Source organism: Pseudopodoces humilis, chromosome 8 (assembly GCF_049639895.1).
Source record: "Pseudopodoces humilis isolate 2021_Gansu_Grassland_sample_001 chromosome 8, ASM4963989v1, whole genome shotgun sequence".
Taxonomy (NCBI): Eukaryota; Metazoa; Chordata; class Aves; order Passeriformes; family Paridae; genus Pseudopodoces; species Pseudopodoces humilis.
In genome coordinates, this window is record NC_142207.1 from 19,174,940 (window position 1) to 19,198,390 (window position 23,451).

Here is a 23,451-nt window from a genome sequence, read left to right on the forward strand (position 1 = left end):
AAAGAATCTGAACCTTGGCAGCAAGAGGGGAGTAACTGAAAGACCTGTACAATCCAGCTTAATGAAAAGGTCTACAGCAAATGAAGTTGGAAAGCGAGTATCACGACATTTTAAATTTAAGTGGAATGGTCTTACATCAGTCCCTGTATTTGGGGCTTGCAAAAATTTCCTAGCTTTTATCTGAATTTTTATTTAAACTAAGATTTCTCTGTACACACCTGATCTAAGATTAGTGCATTTCAGTACAAAATCCCTCAGCTGTGCAAGAACTGATATCGGAGAAATTGATCGTACAGTCTCTGTTGTAGGGGGCACATGAAAAAAGTGCGCTGTGGATGACTTGAAGGGGTTCTCTTCTAGGCAATGGAATTTTTTTTCTTTCTACATTGGTGACAAATGGACTAGAAAGAGCAGAAAATGAAGGATAAGGTTCTGAGTTAAAAGGATAACAAGATAGGAAGTTTGCACCTAAGAAGGTGTGGGAATACAGCTGCACAAGAGATTGAAAGGAGACACTATGAAGATAACATTAAGAGAAAAGTGAACAGACAGAAAAAAATATAAACACTATTTTCTTTCATCTAGTTTTGAATGGTCAATAGCCTCCAACATAAATACTGTTTCCTTAACCTTCTCCTCCCAAAAACCTATGGCTAATTTTACAGAAAATTAAAAAGAAGAAATGTTTCCATAGTCATGACAATTCCTAGAAGATAATGTGAGCTTTGTGAAACAGGGGGAATGTTTTTCACCTGTGTTCATTCCAATGGTCAGCAAGAAAGGGAGCTCTTTTTTCTCTCCCCTCAGGCACTTTCTTAGCCAAAATACTTCCACACAATCTGTCTCCCTGATGCATGCCAACACTTCAGTTGCAAAATATAAGTAACTAGCAAACACCAGCACAAATGACTGATGAAGCACCTTTTAACTGTTTTGGGGAAACAGCTGTGAACATATTTATATGTCATCTTTCAATGGACACATGGAAGATGTTTGAAACCCATGTCACAGGAATTGCTAAACCTACATTATTTTTCACTCTGCCTAGTACTTCTGTTCTGTAAGCTGGAAATAAATCCATACAAAAACAGCAACAGGAAATAGTTGCAAATAGTATTTGATTCAGCACAAGCTGATTTCTGTTACACAGTCAGCAGTGTAAGCTTCCATAACCCTAACCCATGTTACAAGAAGTCTACAAGAAGTAGAATGTCTACAAGAAGTAGAAGTAAAAGGAAAAGAAAAATGTCAATTTCCTACTAACAGGTGTCTTTTGTTGCAAAATGTAAAAATATTTTACAAAACAAAGTTTATTAAAACCCTTTGATTCACTGTCATAAATCACCACCTCACAGTGGTCAAAGCATTGCCCAGAGAGCTCACAGCCTACTTGGAGACACCAGAAGGGAGACTTGCTCCAAGCCCAAGAGTCCTATGAGCTACAAGATACCAGGCAGTGTTCATAGCAGAGATGCTTTCAGAGCTGGCAGACAGACCAGACCCTCATTCCTGGCCTTGGCTCCTGCTTTTGATCCCTGAGACTCTAGTCCTTGGCTGTCTGCCTTAGATTGCTCCAGTTTTGCTACTTTCCTGTCCCAAACTCTTCTTGGAGGAAATATTTCCTTCAGCCTGAACTTCTCCCTTGTCCTATAGCTGCTATATGTAATTTGTCCAACATCCAGAATATTAAGCCTCTTTTTCTTCTTTCTTGGACTACATCCATTATGGACTCTTCAGTTCTTGGTCTTTGTTCACTTTCACTCTGGTCTCTGCAAATTAATCCCAGAGCTGACTGCCCACTTCCTGACCACAACTGCTATTTAGCACAGCAAACAAGAGGCAGGAATTCACAGGTTAGGCAGCTGACCTATGGCAGCAACTCAACATTAAAATTAGAATCAAAAATTCAGTGCATCTTGGCCCACATTTAGCCCACTAGCTTTGAACAGTATGTCTTTAAAGTACTGCCCCTTTCTCCCTCACAGCCTCAGCATAGCACTCAGCTGCCAGAGCAGTATCCAGAAAGGTTATTCTGTCACAGCAAAGTAAAATGGGCATGGCTGGGATTTTTATTTTTCAACTGTGAAGCTGAGACAGGAGAAATCTTAACTGAAGAACTATCTTAACTGAAAGAAATAAAGTATGCAACAGAAAAATTACACCTGTATTGGCTGCCTACTCCCAAAAAACATTTGCTATCCCAAATAGTCTGCCATTTTATTCTGTTTCTAAAGTTTTAAAATTAAAGTATTTGCTAGCTGCTGACTATTCAAAAAAGCTAGAAGACAGACTGATACATGTATTTTAAAAAATTAAAAACCATAATTTTACAAAATCAAAACAGCTTCAGTGCACTAATTGTATGACCTGTAGCTGAAGCATAGTTCTGATGTTTATCTTAGCCTCTGCATGGGTAGTTTTCCTTGCTGTTAATCCCATTAGCAGTAAAATGGACTAAGGCTCTGAATTCCTTTGTTCTGGTTTTTTACGTGTTTAATTGCAGACTTACTTTATATTGGTGACATTTAACATTTGACTACTTTCTTAAATAATGTACCTTATTCAGGAATAAAATTTTATCTTCTTTACATTCTAAATCTGTTGCCAGACAGATGAGTGAGTACAAAGCATAAGTAAAGAGACATAAGTTTGCATTTTGTTATGCTCCATGAAACACCAGAATCAATTATAAATAACTTTATTCTTTTGTTGTTCATGGATGTTTCGTTTTTATTTATGAAAACTTTTAATTCAAACTAAGGGGAATTTACTGACAAAAGCAAAAGCCAAAATCATATTATTCCTCTTGCATGTGTTTATATCAAATAATGTGGGAAAGGAAATACACTAAACACTGGGAAAAATGAACATTCAAAGCAAGTTTTAAAATCTGCTCCAAAAAAATCACTCACGCTAATCTGTACTATACAGTTAATCATAAAATCACCAAATTGTAAATTTTATTTTATGACTTCTGTTGAACATTCCAGGCCTTGCAAAGACAAAAAGGCAGTAAAATTAACCAGCCCTCCTCAAGAGTCCTGTCATTACATTCTTGGATTCTCTTGTCTTCAGCACTGTCACATTTCTTTAAACTCGTCCAACCTACTTTCAAGGTTCCAAGTCACAGTTATTATTCTGCCTCAGAGGGACTGTCAACACGTATTCTAATAAACCAGAGTAAAGGCTGTTGAATGATAGGAGGCAGTCCCTCTCCTTGGCACTAAATATGCTGCCCCCACAGCAGTCAAGGGGCCTATTTGCTGATGCAGCAGTGATTGGCTTTCCCCCACAGCAGCAGAGTGCTACTGTTAATATATCTAGAGGGCCCTTTCCTAACTGTCTTTTTAATTTACCTAGCTGAGAATGTTAAACATGAAATAAAATGTGTACTTCAATTTTCAAACATCACAGCAGCTTTTAGTTTGAAAAGAGTTTTAAGTATCCATAGGACTCCACTCCCAGGCTGACATAGATTTACTGCATTCTAACAATCCTACCATGGCACCTGGGTGCTCCACACTGTATTCAATGACTACTCATGAGTTTCTCAGAGATGCTCAGCAGTTCCAATTCTTTAATTCATGGATAATACACTTTTAAAGCAGATATCTTTTCTTCGGGATTTTTTTTCATGTGTGATCGATTTGCAAAATTACTAACTTCATTTTTTACTCTAAACTTTAAGAGAAAAAAATGCCAATCTACAGAAGATATTCTTCCAGCAATGAGATGGGGTACTTTGGATCTTAGCTTTTAGCCATTTGTATTGGTGACTTCAGAAGAGGCTATGGGTCTATCACATGAAAAATTCCAAGCTGGATGACTTAGCAACATTTTATTCCAGGGTATCATACAGTCCTAAATCCCCTTTCATTCTACTTAGGGACAATTATAGCTACTTGTGAGTCAAGGATAAACCACATTAGCAGTCAGATGACCATATAGTCTTCCATTATACAGCATATGCATACGCCCTTCTTTCCCTCAAGCAAAGCCATTAACAAAATTTCATTTCTTGCCTCCTTGTCCATCCATTACCACCCCAGCCTCTTCCCCCACCTCCTGCCCTGAGTCTGGTTCTAAGACAAGTTTACAGTTATGTCTGTTTCCCAAAGGCACGCTATGTTCTAACAGCTACAATAGCAGCTTATATGTTAGATGTCACTCAGGGTGTGTGAAGCTTTTCCTTAAGACTAACAATGAACAGACATGACTGTTACACACTGTTGTATAGGTATTAGACAAAAACATTTCTGAAAAACACAGCCAGCTTTCCTTGCCGTCAGTATTCAGCCTAGGCCAGAATTTAGGGAGACTGTCACCAGAAAGGCCACCTCAACTCTGGGGGAGTTAGAGTGAAAAAAACTACTTGTCCATCTGCATTTTGTTGGCACAATATAAGCAACATGTCTGAATATAATATGACTAAATCATCTCCACAGGAAGCTGCAGTCTAGAATAAAAAGGGATCAAATCTTCTCAAATAAGTAATTTGGAATCAAATGTTGCTTTTCTGTACAGGCTATAACTTCTACTGATTTCATATGGAATATGCAAAAACAACATGAAAAACTTCAGTAGAGTTAGCTCTGAGTGTCCCAGAGCCATAAGCCAATTAAACATGGTTGCCTTTTTACAGTGCAATATTAATTATCTTTCAGACAATGAGAAAGAATATGACTTTATCCTGTAGCAGCAGTTTGCACTTGAGTTCTGTAGTACCAGATCTGTATCAGAACATCAGCTCTAATACACAGAAGAATCTGAATTGAAACTCTTGTAACAAAAAGCATATTGTGGTCATCCTGTCTATCAACAAGCCCTTTAATCTTACAAATGTATTAAAATGCCACAGAGAGATGAGATGAAACCAGATCTCATGCTAGGAGTTAAGACTCACGGCAGACTCTTTCATCTGTTCCATCAGTGCAGTCCTCCACTCGATCGCACCAGTACGCACTGGGGATGCACTGTCCATTGGAACATGTGAACTGCTGACTTGAGCATGTCCTTCCCGCTGCAACAAACAGGCACACAATCAGTCTTTCCCATCAACCAAGACTATGAGCAAAAATATTTTCCTTCCTCTTTAACTACTTCATCTTTCTCAAAAATATCAATATAAATTTTCTCCCCTGTATCTTGGTGTACTCAAGGGGACTAAAGAACACTTGACAAGCGCATAGCAGACAGCATAGCTCTGGGAGGGCTCCTGTAGGCTGCAAGGTCACTGCTTTTCTCCACTAAAGAATTGACCTCTAGGTTAAAAAGTACCTCCCTATAATTATTCTTCCTAAAATATTAAATTACCAATTTTCACTGATTTAAAGTTTTCTCTTATTTTATTTGCTGGGTCAAAATCTGTCAGTAACCGTAGATTATTCCATCAACTGGAATATCACAATGTAAACACAGCAGAGCTGGAGTTAAGGCTATGCTTTCTAATATAGCCAGGGCCACAACAGTCAGGAATAGTTTGCATGCATAACTAATGGAGGATTGAGAATGATTATGTCTCTTCTCTTGACAGTGGTCAGTAAAAAGCAACCACATAAAACTCTTTAATCCCACTTTGATTCCACTACAGCTAAATTACACTTTCAGTTCTTAGGCAAACTAACATGAATCTGTGAAGATATGGCTGAAGGGCAAGCTTACTACTAACTTTTCCTTCCATCTGCCACCTGCACATTTGTTTCTTTCAAGCTCATGTTGTATCTCAACATCATCCCAACCTATACATTGGTATCTTGTAATCTGCTGCACTACAGGAGCTCTCTATGCCTTCTGTCAGCAGCAGTTCCCAAAATAAGATCAGCTACTGGGATACTAGTGTCATGAGGTAAAATAAGAGCATGACAGTAAAGTAAAACATTTCTGTATGTATGACTTCCAGAGCTGTCAGCCAGTTTTCCCAAGAAAAACTTTCAATATTTCAAGGAGGAGAATCAACTGTAGGTTTCCCAAACACTGAGATAAAGGTCCCTTTAGAACAAGAAGGACCAATACCAGGAGATGACTCAAAAGTGGCAGCAGCACAGTGCCACTGCCCAGATATTGATACTCATGATTAACCAGTACATGGTGAACAATGTTACAATGACCCAGTTCCAAAGTCAAACTCAGCGCTGTTGCTCATTCTGCATTTTGTATCTACAGATTCTTTAGTTAAAACATAACTAGCAGTTGTGCTGACACCTTCTCAGAGGAAGAGGGGAGCAAAAGGTACTTATCTATCATTCAAAATTTTCCATCCTCAGTGGATGAAGATGGAATCAAGATACAAAAGCAAAAACAAAGTCTGTTAGCAAAATCCTTCCAAAATAAACATTTTAACCTCCCCAGGGTTTGGTGAGCAGCTCCAGAGCTGTTCAAAGGAGTTATCAAAAAATTATACACACAATCAAAATGAAAATAAATTAGTCTTATCTTGATCACTTAGAGTAACTTTTAATACTACTTTTAAATGAAAGAAAAACCATCCTTCAGAACACTACAGTGGTTTTCTTGTCATGCAAAACTGCAGAGAATGCAATTTGGTGCAGTAATCAGTTCACTGTTCACCACCTTGGCATGTACTTATAGCCTTTCAAATGCTTAGTCATGAAATTCTAAGCCAGAGTAACATATTTTGTCTATCAATACTAAGAAAAGAGCAAAGCCTATGGCAGTTAGGCTGTTAAATTATTTTCTTGCTCTGAATTGTACAGAGAACACTAAACACTTTACTTGAAAACATCAATTCAGACATGAATAATACACTGTTTAGCATGTTTAAAGGGACATACTAATCAGAATTATGTTCTAAGTTTAAGCTATCCAAATGATAATGAAAGACTAGACTCCTACCAGACACCAAGAGCATAGATATTTCTCCTCTGAGTGTGAGAAAGAATGGCTCTGTTAATTCTAAGTAACAATGTTACTAAATAGCATTGCTGAAAATCATACAAGAATATTTATCAGTGTTTGCTGATTATTGATAATTCCTCAAATTTTATATACAAATAAATTTCAAAGTTGCCTAAAAATAATTAAATTTTGTTATATATAGTTCTGAGATGCCACTGTGAATTTTCTTAGCCAAAGAGCACAGCAGATATAGTAATATGCATATTTCACCATTTTTGAAATTACTAAATTTTTTATTAAGTATAAAACTAGCATACACTTTATATTTTTTTCTCTTTTTAATTAAAGGAAAGATGAGTAATTTTCAGATTTTAACTTCTGAAGATATCTTTTTAGACGTATTTTCTGTATTTTATCTACTTCAGGCTATTTTATTTCTAGAAACAATTTAGAGACTTCTGTAGTTTAGCAGACTTGTGTAGAGGGCTTGTTTCTGTACGTTCTCAATATGCTCCTATGTAAATTACATTATTTCACAAAGCTGGTGTAACACTGGAAGTTAAAATACTTACGACATTGTTGATGTTCATCTGAGCCATCCTCACAATCCTCCTCATCATCACAAACCCATGACTGTGGAATACATTCCCCATCAGTGTGACACTGAAACTGATTTCCCTCACAGGTAGGTTGTGCTAGTGTAAGCAATGAAAAAAATTGTCATTTCACAGACATCTCCAAAAGAATTTTCAAAGAAAATAATTGCATAAGGGAAAAGAAGGTCTAAGGTTCAAGTGTCAATGAATTGCAACTTCCATGAAACACATGAAGCATTTAACAGATCAAAGAAAACTGACAGACCAGAGAGGGGAAAGTGAACCAGCAAAAGGATGCTCAAAGGAAAAATTCAGTTTAGTGAACTCCTGCATAGACTCTTCAGCCTTATATCCTCTCCTGGAGACACGAGCTCCTCTAGAAGGAAGATCTCAACAAATTTTCAGGTTCTCAACTGCCCTCTGGCAGAGCTCTTTTTTTCACTTTTGTATAGAGTCACAATAGCTTCCCCAGTCTCACAGGGGTCAACTCCACCTCAGTTGCTTTATCCCTGGTAAAAACATGATCTCCCAAAACAAGCTCACAATTCTTCCCTCTGAATTCATGAGGCAAAAGCGAGGGTCAGATCAGAACAAGCTGAACGTTGTTGTTCCAGCTCCACTCTGTACTCTTCAAACAGACAAGCAACAGAGAACCATCAAAGAGAAATATCAAAAAAAATGTTTGAAACTCTGTCACAGCTTACTCCATCCCTAGTTAATACTCCTGGAAGAATCCCTAGTACAACACAGTCCAGTAAACAGGACTCTGGTCTTGACCATCTCAGTTCTCTGGATTAAGTTTTTGCAGAAATACAAGGTCAGCTTGAAACACTTTGTGCTCATGGGATGATATGCAAGCACAACTATCAATTTAATCAAAGCATGGAGGGAGAAAATTAAGACAATTTGTAGATTTAGAGTTGAAAACTACAAAATAACATCAGTAATAAACTAATTAGAGAGATAAAATTGATCACATACTACAGACATGTACTTCATGCACATGCTTTTAAGTCCCTGTTCAAGAACCAAAGAATAATCTCTTAGTATGATTTTAACCTCAGGCACTCATGTGCCCCACTACCTATAGCACATTAACATATTGTTTTTAAAGGACAATTAACTAAAAAAGTGAAGTTTAATTTTCATTATTGCTGTGGGGAAGCACCATTTTGTTTTGACAGTTTAAAGACATTCTTCACCCAGGACCACACAAGATTTTTGGAGTTAAAGTTCTAAGCAACAAATCAGACTGCCAAGCCATGTCAATGGCCTCCAATTATTAAGTAGGTCAAGCAGCAAAGAAATACAACAGTGTAAAAAGAATGGATAGAAATTAGTCTCACTGCCTATCAGCTTAGGGGCAAAAATTGACCTTATAAATAAGTGGGCTGATAATTGCACCAACCCACAAGACTCAAAAAACTGTAATTGAGAAGGTAAAATACAGGCAAGTTCCTGAAAACAGACTGTGGAAGGAAATTCTTCATTTTCACAACTTTTCCATTCAGCTTGAGTGAATCTTTGTGCATGGATATTACACTCCATATGAATAAAATTGAATTGCTGTCCCTGTGCTGCTGACACAGCACAATCAACTTTAGACAATTAAGCATGACTCTACTTTGGGCACAGTAGGTACAGTTAGTTGTTTAGTGTCTGAAAAATCCAAAGATTTGGAGCACAAGTGATGCTGGTGGTAACTGTATATACATTCAGTATTACAATACATTTCTACTTAGAACATTAGTCATAATATGAAACTGCATTATTGGACAGCCAGATTTTTAAGAAAAGGTTACAGTCATGCTAGAATCTGAGCACTACTTGATTTTCTGTGTGCCAAAGCAAAATGAGCTCATGGAATATGACTCAAATAGATTCTGCAGTATCTCATGACAACCGGTAGTTCTCCCAGTTCAATATTCATTCTTGTATCAGAGGTACAGTTGAGCACATTGGAATCTCCTAATCTCTTATATCACGAAAGAGTTGCTCTGTATTTGTTTCACTTACGGCAGCCAGCTTCATCTGTATCATCTGAGCAGTCTCTGGCCCCATCACACCTCCAGTCTGCAGGAATACAGCGACCATTGCCGCAGCGGAACTGCCCCCGCTCACATCCTGTGGTAAAACAGAAGAACAGGCAGCTTAGCAGTACAAACACATAAAAAAAGACAGTGAAATTCATCAAGAACTGTAGTTTATCTAGTTTACCTTGCAGCATGGAGAGAAAATGATAATATTAAAAAATAGTACAAAAGAAAATACAAAGATATTAAAATGTATATATGTAAAGAAGAGGTCTATATACCCAGTCAAACAAACAAACAAACAAGCAAAGAACCATCTTCAAGTATAACAGAATATCTCAAATTAAATTACTAGAAAACTTCAATAATTTTAGCATTTGTATATTATACAAACAAAACAAAAATAGTTATAAAAAAGGAAAAAATAACCCTAGCAAGTCTCAGACTATATACACACAGAAACCTATTTAGCAGGAATGTATCATTTTTAAATTCCCAAGCAGTATAGACTTCAAATAAAGGTAGGGCATCATTTTCCACATTATATCTAAGGGCTAAACATACTAAACATTAGTGGTCTCCAAAGGGTATGAAGATTTAAAAGCATGCAATAATAATCCCCTTAGCTGATGTGGAAATCTTGTTTCAGTGGTAACTGCTTGAAAGTATAGAAAGATCTTGGTTTTGTTTTGCTTTTTAATAATGCCCTCATACTTAAAATATTTCCTCTGAAGTACAGGAAGGCATGTCTTGAGTCAAGATTTGAATAGCAAATAATTTTAAAAGAAATTAAGCTTTCAGACATTTATGGCTGATCAAAAGCTATCCTGCTGTCATTCTCTCCTGCTTGATCTACTAAGGATTAAGACCTGATAAAGAAGCATTCATTCCCAGGTGTAAATGCAGTTGGATCAGGCCTTTATTAGAGTCAACTAATGAAATCTCCAGTCCCTAGGAAAGAGAAAAGGTACTGTTTATGGCCTTTCGTTGTGACTACAGCCTCATAAAAAGGGAGTGAACAGTTTTATAGATCCTCAAAACAATGAACTACAACATAATTAGGTTCAACAGAGCTGTTTTATGTTAATCTGTTGTCAGCACCTCAGAAAGGAGAACACTGAAAAAAACCTGAGGTAGTAGCAAAGTCCAACTCTGAAAAAAAAAACAGACCTGTTTCCTGATTTAATTAAAAACCATATAATAAAATTGCATCTTCTAATTATTCTGATTTGTCCAGAGAAGATAACCTCAGTATACATAAAGCACAACCACCTATTCTGTGAATTCATGTTGATATAAATAACACGCTACCTAACTTTCATGTAAAACCAGGCATACCAACACTGTCACATAAACACAGTTAAGTGATGTATTCCTCAGGGATATAGGCAAGCTACTTTATGCAAGGAATGTTCAAATCTGATTGTCTGGTAGTGACACCCTGATTTATAATGTATCCTGCAAATGGTCAAAAATTTCACTTGGATAAATGGTGGTACGGGGTGGTACAGGAGTATGTTCACCCAAATACCTTCTATAGACTAATGCATGATGGTGGTTGGTGGTGCAGGTCTGGGGTTGGTGGTGCAGGTCTCTTATCAACTACCTTTAAAACACAACAACCTCCCTTGCAAAAATGCCCAGAAGGAATGTACAAGTTCACTCTGGAATCCCAGGCCCTCTCCCTGAATTTTGCCCTACAAAGCAACATTTTCAGATGAGATTAGCAGTTAAAGCTCTAAAAACACAACATATAACTCACAATTTATCAATTGCAATTACTATGCAAAAAAAATTAAATCTTCTTGTATATTTAGTATACTATGGCTATTCAAAAATATTCATAGTCACATATAAAAAGAAGTTACAATATAGAATCAAATCTGCATCCACACAATTGGGATTTTTAATGAAACTTGCTTATAAATAAGTGATATGAGCAACTTGTATATTATTTCTAAATAATAACTAGACAAAAAATTTCATGCACTATGTACAATAATTTATTTTTCCTGCCTTGTATTAAGTTCTTATAGCTAAACATACCCTTATAGTGATTAAAATCAGGCTATAATACTGATAAACCTTTGAAAGAGCAGTATAAACACAGCAGTCTTTGTACACTACCAGAAATGGTAACAATGTTAACAAAAAACCTGCAAGTCACACAGTTCTGCTACTCTCTATAATACTTTTCAGAATTATAATTTAAGATGCTCACACCTATGTACAGTAAGCACGGTATCAATGTCCATTTTTACAGTTCTTCAGCAGACTTGTTATAATTCATTTAATTATGGTGTGAAGCTTTACAATGTTATCAGCTGGGCTTTCTTATAACTGAAGGCAAAAAGCTCTGAAACACCTACAAATATTATGAAAGACTAATACTTCAATTATCACTGGTTTATATTATTTTTTGAACAAAGAAAATTACCAAACAGATAATTATGTAAATTCATTTTAAAAAACCAAGCTTTGAAAATCAGTAATACGAAAGAAGTAAAAGTGATCTGCAGTATCAAGGACACTTCTCACAAAAGTTCTAAAAAGCTTGTGTTTCATCTGTGAGCAAAAACAATTCTAGCTTTGATAAAGGAGAAAGTAATCGGGAAAAATATGTGATTACAAAGTTACTGCTACAAATATTCAGAGAAATAACCAGAATGAAAGAAAAATAACCGTGTCAGTAATAACCAGATTTGGTATATTCTATGCAATGTGAGCCTGCAGCACCTGGGTTTCAACAAGAGCAGGGACTGTCAGAAAACGAGGGGTATTCACTTGTTTATTGATATTATTTGAAGCCTCAATTTACTGAAGAATTAATCATTATTAATTTTATGTAAGGTTTTTCTTTCAATAAATTTCTGTGTTTTTTTTAAATGGTAAGACATCCCATTAATCAGTTAGATATTACAAAAAAATAGTACCCATGAGCTAATTTCCATAGAAATTCAGATTTACTCTGATAAATGCTGATAGGAAGGAAATAACCACTGAGTTTAAAAACAAGCGATAAAGTAATCAGTCTTCATTTTCATGCTTAAAATTTGCTAATAGAACAGAATTTGTGTGACTTTTGAAAGTTCAAGTTTCAGAAATGACTGAATTTTTTGTGTTGCTCTACTATTACTATAATTCAGTTTCAGTCTTCTGACTGTGATTAAAGCACTACTAAAATACAGGTTAAAAGTGCACAGTAGACCTTAGGAATCACACCAGAACACATACACATAATCAATCTCTGGGCATTAACAAAAATAATTTTGAAAAGTAAAATCTGTTTTGGCTGCTCTATATTAGGAAAATACCAAAGGAGTAACAAATATATGATTTTGGCATTAATATAAACCAGTCTAATACTGAAATTGCAAAGCAAAGATCAGAAGCATTGCTGGAAAAATGTAGACCAAAGCACTATTTCTAAACTTCTTGTTATACTTACTATCCTGGGGCTTCATGCTAACTTGGTTACTGGAATTTATATTGTTCTCTGTGTCTGGGATTCTCTTGTAAGAGACTCTCAGTGGATGTTTCAGATTCAGAATTTGCCCAGGTAAAACAAGGTGGCTTATATTACTAGCTCTAGGATAGTTACTTGCAGGAAAATTTTGTCAGGTAGTCATCTTCCACTGAACAATATAGTAGTGGTTTTATCAGAGAAAAGATTGAGCAAATTACTAACTAATCAAAATTCCTTTTTTCACTTTTAATTTACTAAAAATAAGTGCACCTTCTACAGCTATTCACCTTAATTTTCTGCAACAATTGTTGCCTGCATATGAAGTACCCTATAGTAAACCACTGCGAAAGACAAACCCCATTGCCAGTAGAGGATGGTAGTCAACATTCACACCACTAATGAATGTTACTCAGTGTCACATTAAGCCACAGGGAATTCCAGCAGGAGAGGTTAATAGCATCTCGCATTTCACAGCACAATGTTTTAACCCATAGGGCTACAGTCTTCAACAGGAAGGCAGTCCACCACACCCTCTCAATCTCCACTGTGCTTCACTTTGTGTAGAAACATTTAGTTTCAGAATTAAAGCTAAAATTCAGTCCTTTCGGATTGAAACCAGAACGTTACGTTTGGCTGATAATAGAAACGAAACAGCCTTACTCTTCCCCCTCTGCGTTACTTTTGACTGCTTCCAGCTCCTCCCTGAACATTTCTAGTCTTTTGTATTCTTCTCATACATTTTCTACCTGCCCATTTAAACTAGAAGTCCCTCACACTTTCGGCTCTGACTACACATCTTCTGAATTACATTTGTCATCCACAGATTAGGAGCCATGACTGTTCATTCTGACTACACAGAATAGGCCAAAGCCCCTCATTTGTTCTTCCTTGTGCTCACAACGCCTTTGAGAACTGCTAACACTTCTTTAGCAGTTAAGTCTAAATGAAGAATTTAAATTAATGAAGAATGTATTAAGCCCAGGGTAGGTTCTACCACTCTCAAACTGTCCACTCAGAAATCAAACTTACACTGCTGCAATTGCTTTACACTTCAGAAATCAAAACTCAACAGATTTATTTGCATCTAGAAGAGTCACATTCTTCCAGGCAATATTTTTTCAACTGAGCTGTACCACTTGTAATACATCTTCAGGTTTTCAACAAATAAATGCAAACAGACTGTGCATCGTAAACCTCTTCCACACAAAATTTACAAATAAAAAATAAGTGACAAGCTCTTTTTTCCTCTCTTTCTGGCTTCCACAAAAGGGTATTCTGTTTCCTATTTGCCTCCCAAACAGAGCAGTCCACTCTAGGGGCCTTGTAGGTAAAAGAATCCTGAAGAATCACCTTCCATACACTTTGATGTCAGATTTTTGCCTAGCTTAATTACATATGAAACAGCCTGGAGTTTTGGAATGCTCAAGGAAGGAAGGCTGAACCTCTGGAAATTCCATCTCTGTTCTCCCTCACTAATGTAGAAAGAAGCAAAATTCAAAGTGTAGGGAAAACCTTAGCTTATTTTTAAATAATGCTCTATGATACTGAAAAGCAGTATTCTGCTAGCAATTATAGTAGGAGAATGAACAAACATTATTTAATAGATAAGAAAAATAGAGTCTGATGAAATTACGCTTTCATATACCTCAGCACGATATTTAACCTTCAGTCTTCCTATATTCTTTAAACTTCATTACATTTAATACAAACTATTCAGATTTTAAAAAAAAACACAACGAAAAACAGAGACCACACAAACATTTATAGATATTGCAACACAAAACATATTTTGTATCTACATATCTCTAATTTATATTAAAGAAATAATTTTTACTGACAATGTCAACAAAAAGTACAAATGTGCACCTGCACCCATTTCACATGACTGCAAGATATTTATAGACAGATTGATAGGCAGACAGAGGACTAGTCAAGGGACAATTTGAGGCAGAAAAGCTGAAGTGCCAGATACACAGCAATACATTGTTAAAAGGGAAGTGTAGGATTTATTTTGCTGAATTATCATCCAGTTGTATATAACAAGATTATTATTAGTAAAATAGCATCTACAGGCTCAGCAGCTGATCAAGAACTCCTTGTGTCTTGCACTGTACAGTCATGTAACAAAAAGGACCGTGCCCTAGGTAGTTTGCAGCATAAAGACAACAGACTCTTGAACTCCTGAGGCTATGCCGATGTCAAGAGGCCAACTGGGCCTGTTCTTCCTTTCAGCAACACATATTTATATTCTATTTTTAATCCATTCACACTTTTTAAAAGTTACAGTGCATGAGAGGCACACTCTGTTTTGCTGGTATGTTTATTAGACAGTAGAAGAAACAAGGCACATGTCAGATTATTTGGGGATGGAGGCAGGGTGCAGGGGGCTGGTGGAAATGATAAGGGACTGGCCTTGAAGCAAAAGATCCTGTTCTTCACCAGTACTAGCTGGACTTATTTTTGAGTAAACCACATTCTGTGTTCAGCACAATGACAGGTATCAGAAACTGTAGTAAACAAGTTCTACTCTGGCAGGCAAGAAGCAATACCTACATTTGAAATTTTTACTCACTGATTTTTTTTTTAAAAAGCACTTTAAAATTCAAGACCAAAAGTAAAAATATTGTCTTTCATGATGGACTTAGAAATACCATGTTTCCCTGCAGCTTCAGCATATTTTTATGGTTTGCCTTTACTTGCCAATCAGGAAAAAATCCCAGCAAAACCTACATTCTATTCTGGGCTTTGTGTCTGCATGTTCTCGCATATACAAACTTGTCAACTAAAGCAATTGTTAAAATATTATTTTAATAATGCTCACATGCAAGATGTTTGATAAAAATACTTAAATCATTGTATTCAATGTTAAACTATTTGTTTTCAGTTAATACAGTTATAAAAGGACTATAGATTAATTTCTGCTAATGCCCCAACATAAATCCAAGAATTAAAGAAATTCAGGCTTTTAATCTACTGAAACTAAGCAGGAAAGCTTTCCCGCAAAGAAAAAAGGGTTCAGGTCTCCTGCAGACAAGTTCAAAGGAATGACACTGTAAATGCTTCCTAGCAACATTAAAGATATTCATAATCCTCATCTCCCCTACCTTACTTCAGTTTTTATTAATTGAAAAAGCAGCAAATGCAGTCTGATAAAAATGGAAATGGTTTATTAATTAGTTCTTAACAAATCTATTCAATTTTAATTTTTTTCAAGTTTAGGCCTGAACCAATAAAGCAAACAAGTTCTCTCTCTCTTTTTTTTTTTTTTTTTTTTTATTATAACATATGTGGACCTCCTAGGAAAAAAACAAAACAAAACAAAAATCTCAGTTTTAATTTTTTTTTTCTCAAAGCTCTGGTATTTGGAAACAATGATTTCTACATTAGCACTTTCAAACCAATTATTCTGGGAAAAGTAAAAAAATATTAAGATACCAAATCTTATAAAGTTATTCACATTGATTTTGAATGTAAAAAACCCAATCTTCTAAATTTAAAACCATGACAGTTTATTTATCATAAATGTTCACAAACAGTATATATCATACCATCTGTCTTTTCTATCATAAAGTACTACAAACAAAACAATAAAAATTAGGATACTTTATAATGTTTCAACTCACCTTTTTTAAAGCAACAAATAAACTTTTACTATCTTTTTAGTCCTATAACAAGGCAGGAATAAGAAACAATCCTTTTAAGAAAGGACTAATTCTAATAGACAGGAGGTGATACTCCTTTCTACTGATAAAGTAAATATTCTTTATATTGAACAGACCACGTTCCTTTTTTCATTTTAGTCGCTGACAAATTTCTTGTACTTCAGTGATAACTGAGGGTAAGCCATTAGTTTTTCTTGGACACCTTCTTTAATCTATATAAAGTACTTTCCAGGAGGACACTAACAAAACCAACTCCTTAGAGATTTTAGTAAAATTATTATCTGTATGGCCAGCACAAGAGAACCAGTACTTGCAGTGCTGCTTAAATTTTAACCTTCTCAATATAAATTGTGTTTCAGACATTACATGTGAAGAACATGTTCTGCCTTCAAGCGGATAACCCCAACCAGTTGTCTTGACATTAGGTGCATAAATCCACATAAATCAGTTGTGATTGTGTTAGCTGGGGAAGTGAAGCAAGCACTGTGGATCTCTGGGGAAGATCCCACACATCCCAGCTCTCCTAAATCTTGGTAGCTTCTTTTTCATGAATGACACATTAAGTATGCAAAAATCTGTTCTAATTGACCATATGACATAAAGAGGAAGAAGAACATGCAAACACCAGGAGAAATAAAGACAGCCTCAGTTACTCACAGAAGGAAGCATCTCAAGCATTTTCATAAGAATGAACCTTGCTAATGGCCCCAAGTCTGCCGTAGAATAACAATTGGGTAACAGAAAGTGGGGGGGAATATGACAAAAAGAGGAAAGTCTTCAAGACTAGGAAGCATTTACAACTACACAGTGTGTGGAAAGTGAAAAGAAGAGCTTAAACAACTTAGAGAGAACATGTACAGTATATATCACTGAGAAAATCAGACAGATGTATTAGCAGATAATAAAACAACCCTCTCAGGAAGCTTTTATTGTTTTTAGAGACCTGTACAGCTTTTTAAATAAATTTTCCAACCAATGTGTTGTTTTTTATCAGAATTAGACCCCATGCTGAGATGATGACCTGCATTCAATTCTGCCATGCTCCCCTGAAAGCTGATGAGTCATTGTAGCACTAGGAACTGGCCTCAGTAAGAGCCTTCCGGCACAGTTTGTGACAGTGAAATTGTGTCTTTTTTGTATTTCTTTTCTGTATCATTGCTAGAATGAAAATGGCTATGAAACATATAAAACTTTGCCGAATTATAAACCTTGCTGTAATTTTATATTACAAGTTATTAAATGAAAAATGAAACCTGCCATGCCAAAAATAAATCACTTTCCCTTACAGAAAAAACATGGTAAGCACATAAAATGAAAGCTATTTCTGTCTTTCCACCACAGAACTCATATCCACAACAAAAGTCTTTAGCGTCATACCAGTAGGACTCTAGATTTAAAAAAAATAAAGGCAAATTAAGCTGTGCCCCAAAGCTTCACAGGGCACTAGTAATTCTGTACAAATTTCAAAAATTGTGACAGTTAGTCATTGCAAACTAAACATGTGGGAACACTGTCAGAAAAGCAGAAATTACATGTCAGTACAGAATAGACAGACCACACACATAAGCATCTAGTGTCCCTAGACAGACATTCTAATGCTGCTTGCTACTGCCCATGACATTGGGAACTACACATATTCCTTTGGATGCATTGACACAACACTTTTCTCCCTTAGTCAGTAGCAACTCTGTTTCAGTTAGTAGCTAATGGCTGGTCAGCCTTATCAAGCTTCCTGGAAAGGAAATTCCATATGTCAAGGCAGGCCTGAGTAAATGACGGCTCATAGAATCATAGAAAGGTTTGGGTCCGAAGGGACCTCAAAGATCATGTAGTTCTGTGCCTCCTGCCAGGATCACCTGAACTGAAACAACAATGCTTATTGATGTGCTCACACAAAATACAGTTTTATCTTAAAAGACCTGAAAATGAACAATAAGAGTTAAATCTTCCTTTGGCTGTTTCATTTCTAAGTGTAGCATATTTTCTTTCTAGTTTTTGGTTTAAAATTTAAGAAATCCTTTTACACAAATAGTAGTACTAATGGGTGCACCACATTAAAAAGACAGTCTTTTAATTCATCAGAAGAAGATAAATACAAGAAATATCATCTTCTACTGAAACAGTACTCTTCCTGTCAACCTCAATGGAAGCATTTTACCTATAATTTCCCTAAGCTCCAAACTCTATAACTCTCAGATTTATTCACTCTTCTGACTTTTTAAGGATGCCTGATTCGTCTGTGACTTCCCTTCATTAGTGCCTGCTGGGCATAGTATTTTAAATAAGTCTTTAAATTACATGAGCTAGCTACTCTAGGCAGCATTCCAGACACGGAGGTTAATAGTAGGGAAGAACTTCTCTAGCTGGTATAGCCCTATGCTTGCTGCATGCTTGGAAACACAAAAGCACGCATGTACTGCACTCTATGTCCTTACATCCAGAAGCAAGCACAAAGAACTACAGGAAAGGCATACACTGTCTCCCAAGTATCTCAATGATAACACACAACATACAAATCACATTGCTCAGAGGACTGCAGGCATTTGCCTACAGGTCTGCAACCTTTAAGTTGCAATCCCTTCCTCATAGCAATACTTTTCCATCAGTCTTTCACAATGTCTGCTCAAAGAAGACTGCAACCACACCTGTTATATTGCTGTCCAGAGAGTCAGTATCTCCACTCCACACTTTAAACAGGTTGTTTAAAGGCAAAATTTTTCCTTTAAGAGGGTGATCATTTGGGGCTCTCCCTTCCTCTACTCTCTTACAGGATTTAAGTCTCTGAGAATTCTTAACTCCTATCAGAAAAAGCTACATAGGGCAAGAATTTGTAAGTTTTACACCTGATTTCAGTGAAGCTTTAAAGTACTGTGGCTGACTTCATACAGAAAATTAATAACTGCAGACCTAACAAACACAGCTTTATTTAATTAATTATTTAATATTCTTATGGAAGACACCACAGACTGTCACTCATTTCAGAAAAACTGGAGTTTATTTCACATGAAGCGATTTTAAAAAGTATTAGACCTTGCAGTAGTAAAAGTAATTTTTATTAACACAGCTAGGACCAACAAGAACTGCAGCAACACTTCATGTGCTTGGGTATCATCCAATTCATCTATTGCATTGCAGGTTGAGAACATACCTACAACCCTGCTCAAAAGTGAATATGTGAGAAGCCCCATTCAAGTCAAGCCATCTGTTTACTCAAGACAACTTTAAAAAAGGGTTTCCAGCAGTGCTAGCACTTGCTCCTTCTAGCCCTGATTTGACCACTCTTGTTACCAGCATGGTAAGGCTTTTAGCAGTAGCATTAGACAGTGGTTGCACGGCCAGCCTGACTTACCGTAGGAAAATGAGAGTGCCTCTTTCTTACCCTCTTTCCAACACCTCTCATTGTACATGATGCCAAGGTTCCCTTTCTTTTCTAAACTCCAGAAACTACCAAGCCTTTCTTTCTGCATGCTGCTCGGAATCCCTAATCCATGATTCCATAGGTCTGGTTTATTTTTCCTGGAGGTTTCTAAGTAGAAGCAGCTCAAAGAAGGTCTAATGAGCAGTGGCACAGAGAAAGTACCAACAACTCAGAGCTGTCAGCAACACGGGCATAGGACACTGGCAAAGAGAAGGAAGATGAATGGAGGCATCCTGCTCCCAGGAGTAGTGAACTATCTGTTCACAGGGCTCATCAATTCTCAGGAAACTGTGTCCTTAGAAGACAAGGTATGACAATGGCTTGATCAGATCAAATTGGATATTGAATGACATGAACTTTACATAGTAGATTTCCATCTTTGGGACAAATCTGGGAAGCGTTATTCACATATGTCTGTATTCCAGTTCTGCAGGCCTTGTACTTCCTCAGAGTAAACTGAAATTTCTATGGTGTATTTATTTAAGTTGATAATGTGCACAATGGTTTCTGAAGATAAGAACCATTACCTAGAGTCTAAATACATCAGTGAATATATCAGTTCCTAGGATATCTTGTCACTATGGTATGATATGACTATGCCTTTTATTTTTTTTTTTAGATGCCACAGAACACAATTAAAGCCCCAGGCTTCTTGTTCCACAAAACCATGACCCTGCAATCCCCCTAAAGGGAGTCCCCATTCCCCATTCTCTGACTTGACTCAGTAGGGTGTAGTATCATGACCTGGCTGTGCAGGAAAATAATTGGGCAGACACACTGCTGCTGTAAACAGTGCCCTTTTGCTGAAGATCTGGCTTCTTGATTGTAAAACAAAGGCAATTTATTCATGTTAAAACTATAAAATAGAACAGGTCATAGAAATAGAACCATTTCAGTCAACTTTTATATGTTGTTTCATTAATCCAAAACAAAACTTGTAACAGTGATCCTTTGATCTCTAATCCACTTTAAGCATTGCAAAACAAAGAAAACATTAAAACCCCTGAAATCAACAGCACAAGCTTAAGGAATACACTAGAGGCTATCCATTTCATTTAACAGTTCTATTCTCACTCATTAAACTTTTATTTTTTCCAACTGTTCTATAAGTGTACTGAGTCAAGGGAGAAAAAAGTTGTTTAAAAAACATTAACATTATTATAACAAAATGGACTTCAAAACTTCAAAATGGAACTCAAATAATAAAAAGCTATTTAAGGAGATGTTTGCTCTTCACTGAATCATATTTTCTGTCTTAGATCAGTACAACTCAGGGTAATTTCTTTGAAATTGAAGGAATTGCACTGGGTTGACTCAGAAGAAACCTTATTATTCTTTCATCTAGAATCAACTCAAGGTATTTTTAAGAATATATTATATATGTATTATTATCAAATTGTATAAAGAAGCATTTTAGTTTTAAGTAATTTAAAAACCAGCTCTTATCTGCCAAATTCAGTGTAAGCTATCAAAAGAAATTGTCAAATTATGATTATCATCACTGATTAGTCAAAGTGGAATAAAAACATCCACTTTTCTTTAAATAGATGTCAACCTGTAGATCCTTAACTAGAAGGGACCTTTAATGTTTTTCAACAATGACAACTTCTAGAAGGTGTAACTTCCTTTGAAACATCCAAAAAACTATATGGTTCCAGTTTGTTTTAAGTAGAGCTCTGAAAGAGGAGATACAACTCCTGCTCAAAAAAGTGATAGTACAGTGTGATTCAAGTTACATATCTGTCTATCCAACATGTTATCATGACCACTCATATCTAAAAATAAGTATTGTAGAAGACTGAATGGATCCAATAACATAAATAAAATAAACTATGTCTACAATGTGCAGGCTTAATACTCAATTAAAAAGAAGAGTATTCAGATTTAGAAGAACCTCCAGGTTCAGTGTTAAAGAACGAGAAGAGTGAGAGAAGGCACATGGAGGAGAAAGGCTCCAAACAGTAAACATGATTTCATGTCAACCCAGGAAGCCCAAAAGAAGAATAATTAAAAGGCTGTAATGAAATTTCAGTCTACCTTTCCCCCAAATGAATCTTTGCTATTTCCTGCAAAACACATGGCAAGTAAATCTGGATTAAAGTAGGATTTCATTACTCAAATTTCCAATCAGCTCAATTTATGAAAGAAGGTTTTGGTTTGTCTTACAGGGAAATAGAAGCATCACACACATCACACATTTATCATAGTTGAAATCTCCTTGGATGCTCTGTCTCGGTTTGTCTTCACTCTTGTAGCTTAATTATTTACTGTAATTCTAGCATTTGGCACAGAACCTAAATCTAACCAGGTGTCATCCAATTACTGTTTTCAATATTTAACTAAAATTCTGGGGGTTGACCTATTCTTTGCTTTAGCTGATTACTTTGCAAATACCTGATATGCTTTACTGAACAGAATATAGAAAAAGAGTAAATTATTAAGAAAATTCAAGAGATGTACTAGAAGTGGGCTATTCATTAAAAAGAACAACTAAATAAAGTCCAAAACCCGTTAGTGCACAGAAATACTCATTAAAATGTGAGAAGACTATGACATGTTTCACTGACAGATACTTCTAAATTGTCAGGCCTCAGGGAGTAAACCAGTTTAGAAGACAGATAGATGGACATTCAATGCAATTTTTGCTCTTGATTTTGTGTGAGTACATTTCCAAGAGAAACCAAGAGAATTGTACTAGTGCAGGATTATGAACATTGAAATGCACAAAACCCAGTAAATTGTATGCCAGGATTGCATTGATATATTCATATTTCTTGCCATCCTTTTTCCCTTCTCATTACTTCCAAATCCTCAGTCCCCAGTTGCTCAGGTCTTCAAACTCTAGGTCTTGTCAGGGGTGGAATCTTACAGACAGGCTTCTCTGTCATTTAAAAGTGTACTGCACAAGCAAGTATGAATACTGATGCTGACATGTCGCCTGTAGCAATATCACATCATCCTACAGACAAATTAAATAGTTTTGGGTGAAGACAATGTCTAAAAAACACTGAATTATTAATTTGGAGTTTGAACTATTACAATACCTTATGGAAAAGTATGTTTCTCCATGATTTTCAGAAAGAACTGCTGTACTTCTCTACTTGGTTTTACCATACCTATTTCTTAATGGCCTGCCACACTTCACTCAAATGTTCATTGTGATTTCTGATATATCTTATCACACCATATATGTTCATTCTTAGAATAGCCTTCATTCTCAGACTAATAGAGATCTCATAATGGTAACAAACTTCAGTCATATTTGCCTGGAATGTAGCAAGCTGATGATTATTATTGCAGAGATTCAGGATACAAATAAAATTTGGTGCACTAACATCCATCCATTGTCTCTAGTTAATGACTGAGTGTGAAGCACTTTGATATTCCTCAAAACGAACATGAGCTATAGTCCTATGATGCT

At 36.1% G+C, this 23,451-nt stretch overlaps 1 protein-coding gene across 2 annotated transcripts in view; it reads right to left on the reverse strand.

Annotated features, from left to right (window-relative positions):
- LRP2 (LDL receptor related protein 2) overlaps positions 1-23,451 on the reverse strand; it is a 115,649-nt gene that overhangs the window by 89,931 nt on the left and 2,267 nt on the right. For both annotated transcript variants that reach the window (XM_088058931.1, XM_014249186.2), the window contains exons 2-4: positions 9,468-9,575; positions 7,428-7,550; positions 4,904-5,020 (exon numbers count right to left, since the gene is read on the reverse strand). In XM_088058931.1, coding sequence (XP_087915057.1) covers positions 4,904-5,020; positions 7,428-7,550; positions 9,468-9,575 — 348 coding nt within the window. The remainder of the gene's footprint in view (positions 1-4,903; positions 5,021-7,427; positions 7,551-9,467; positions 9,576-23,451) is intronic.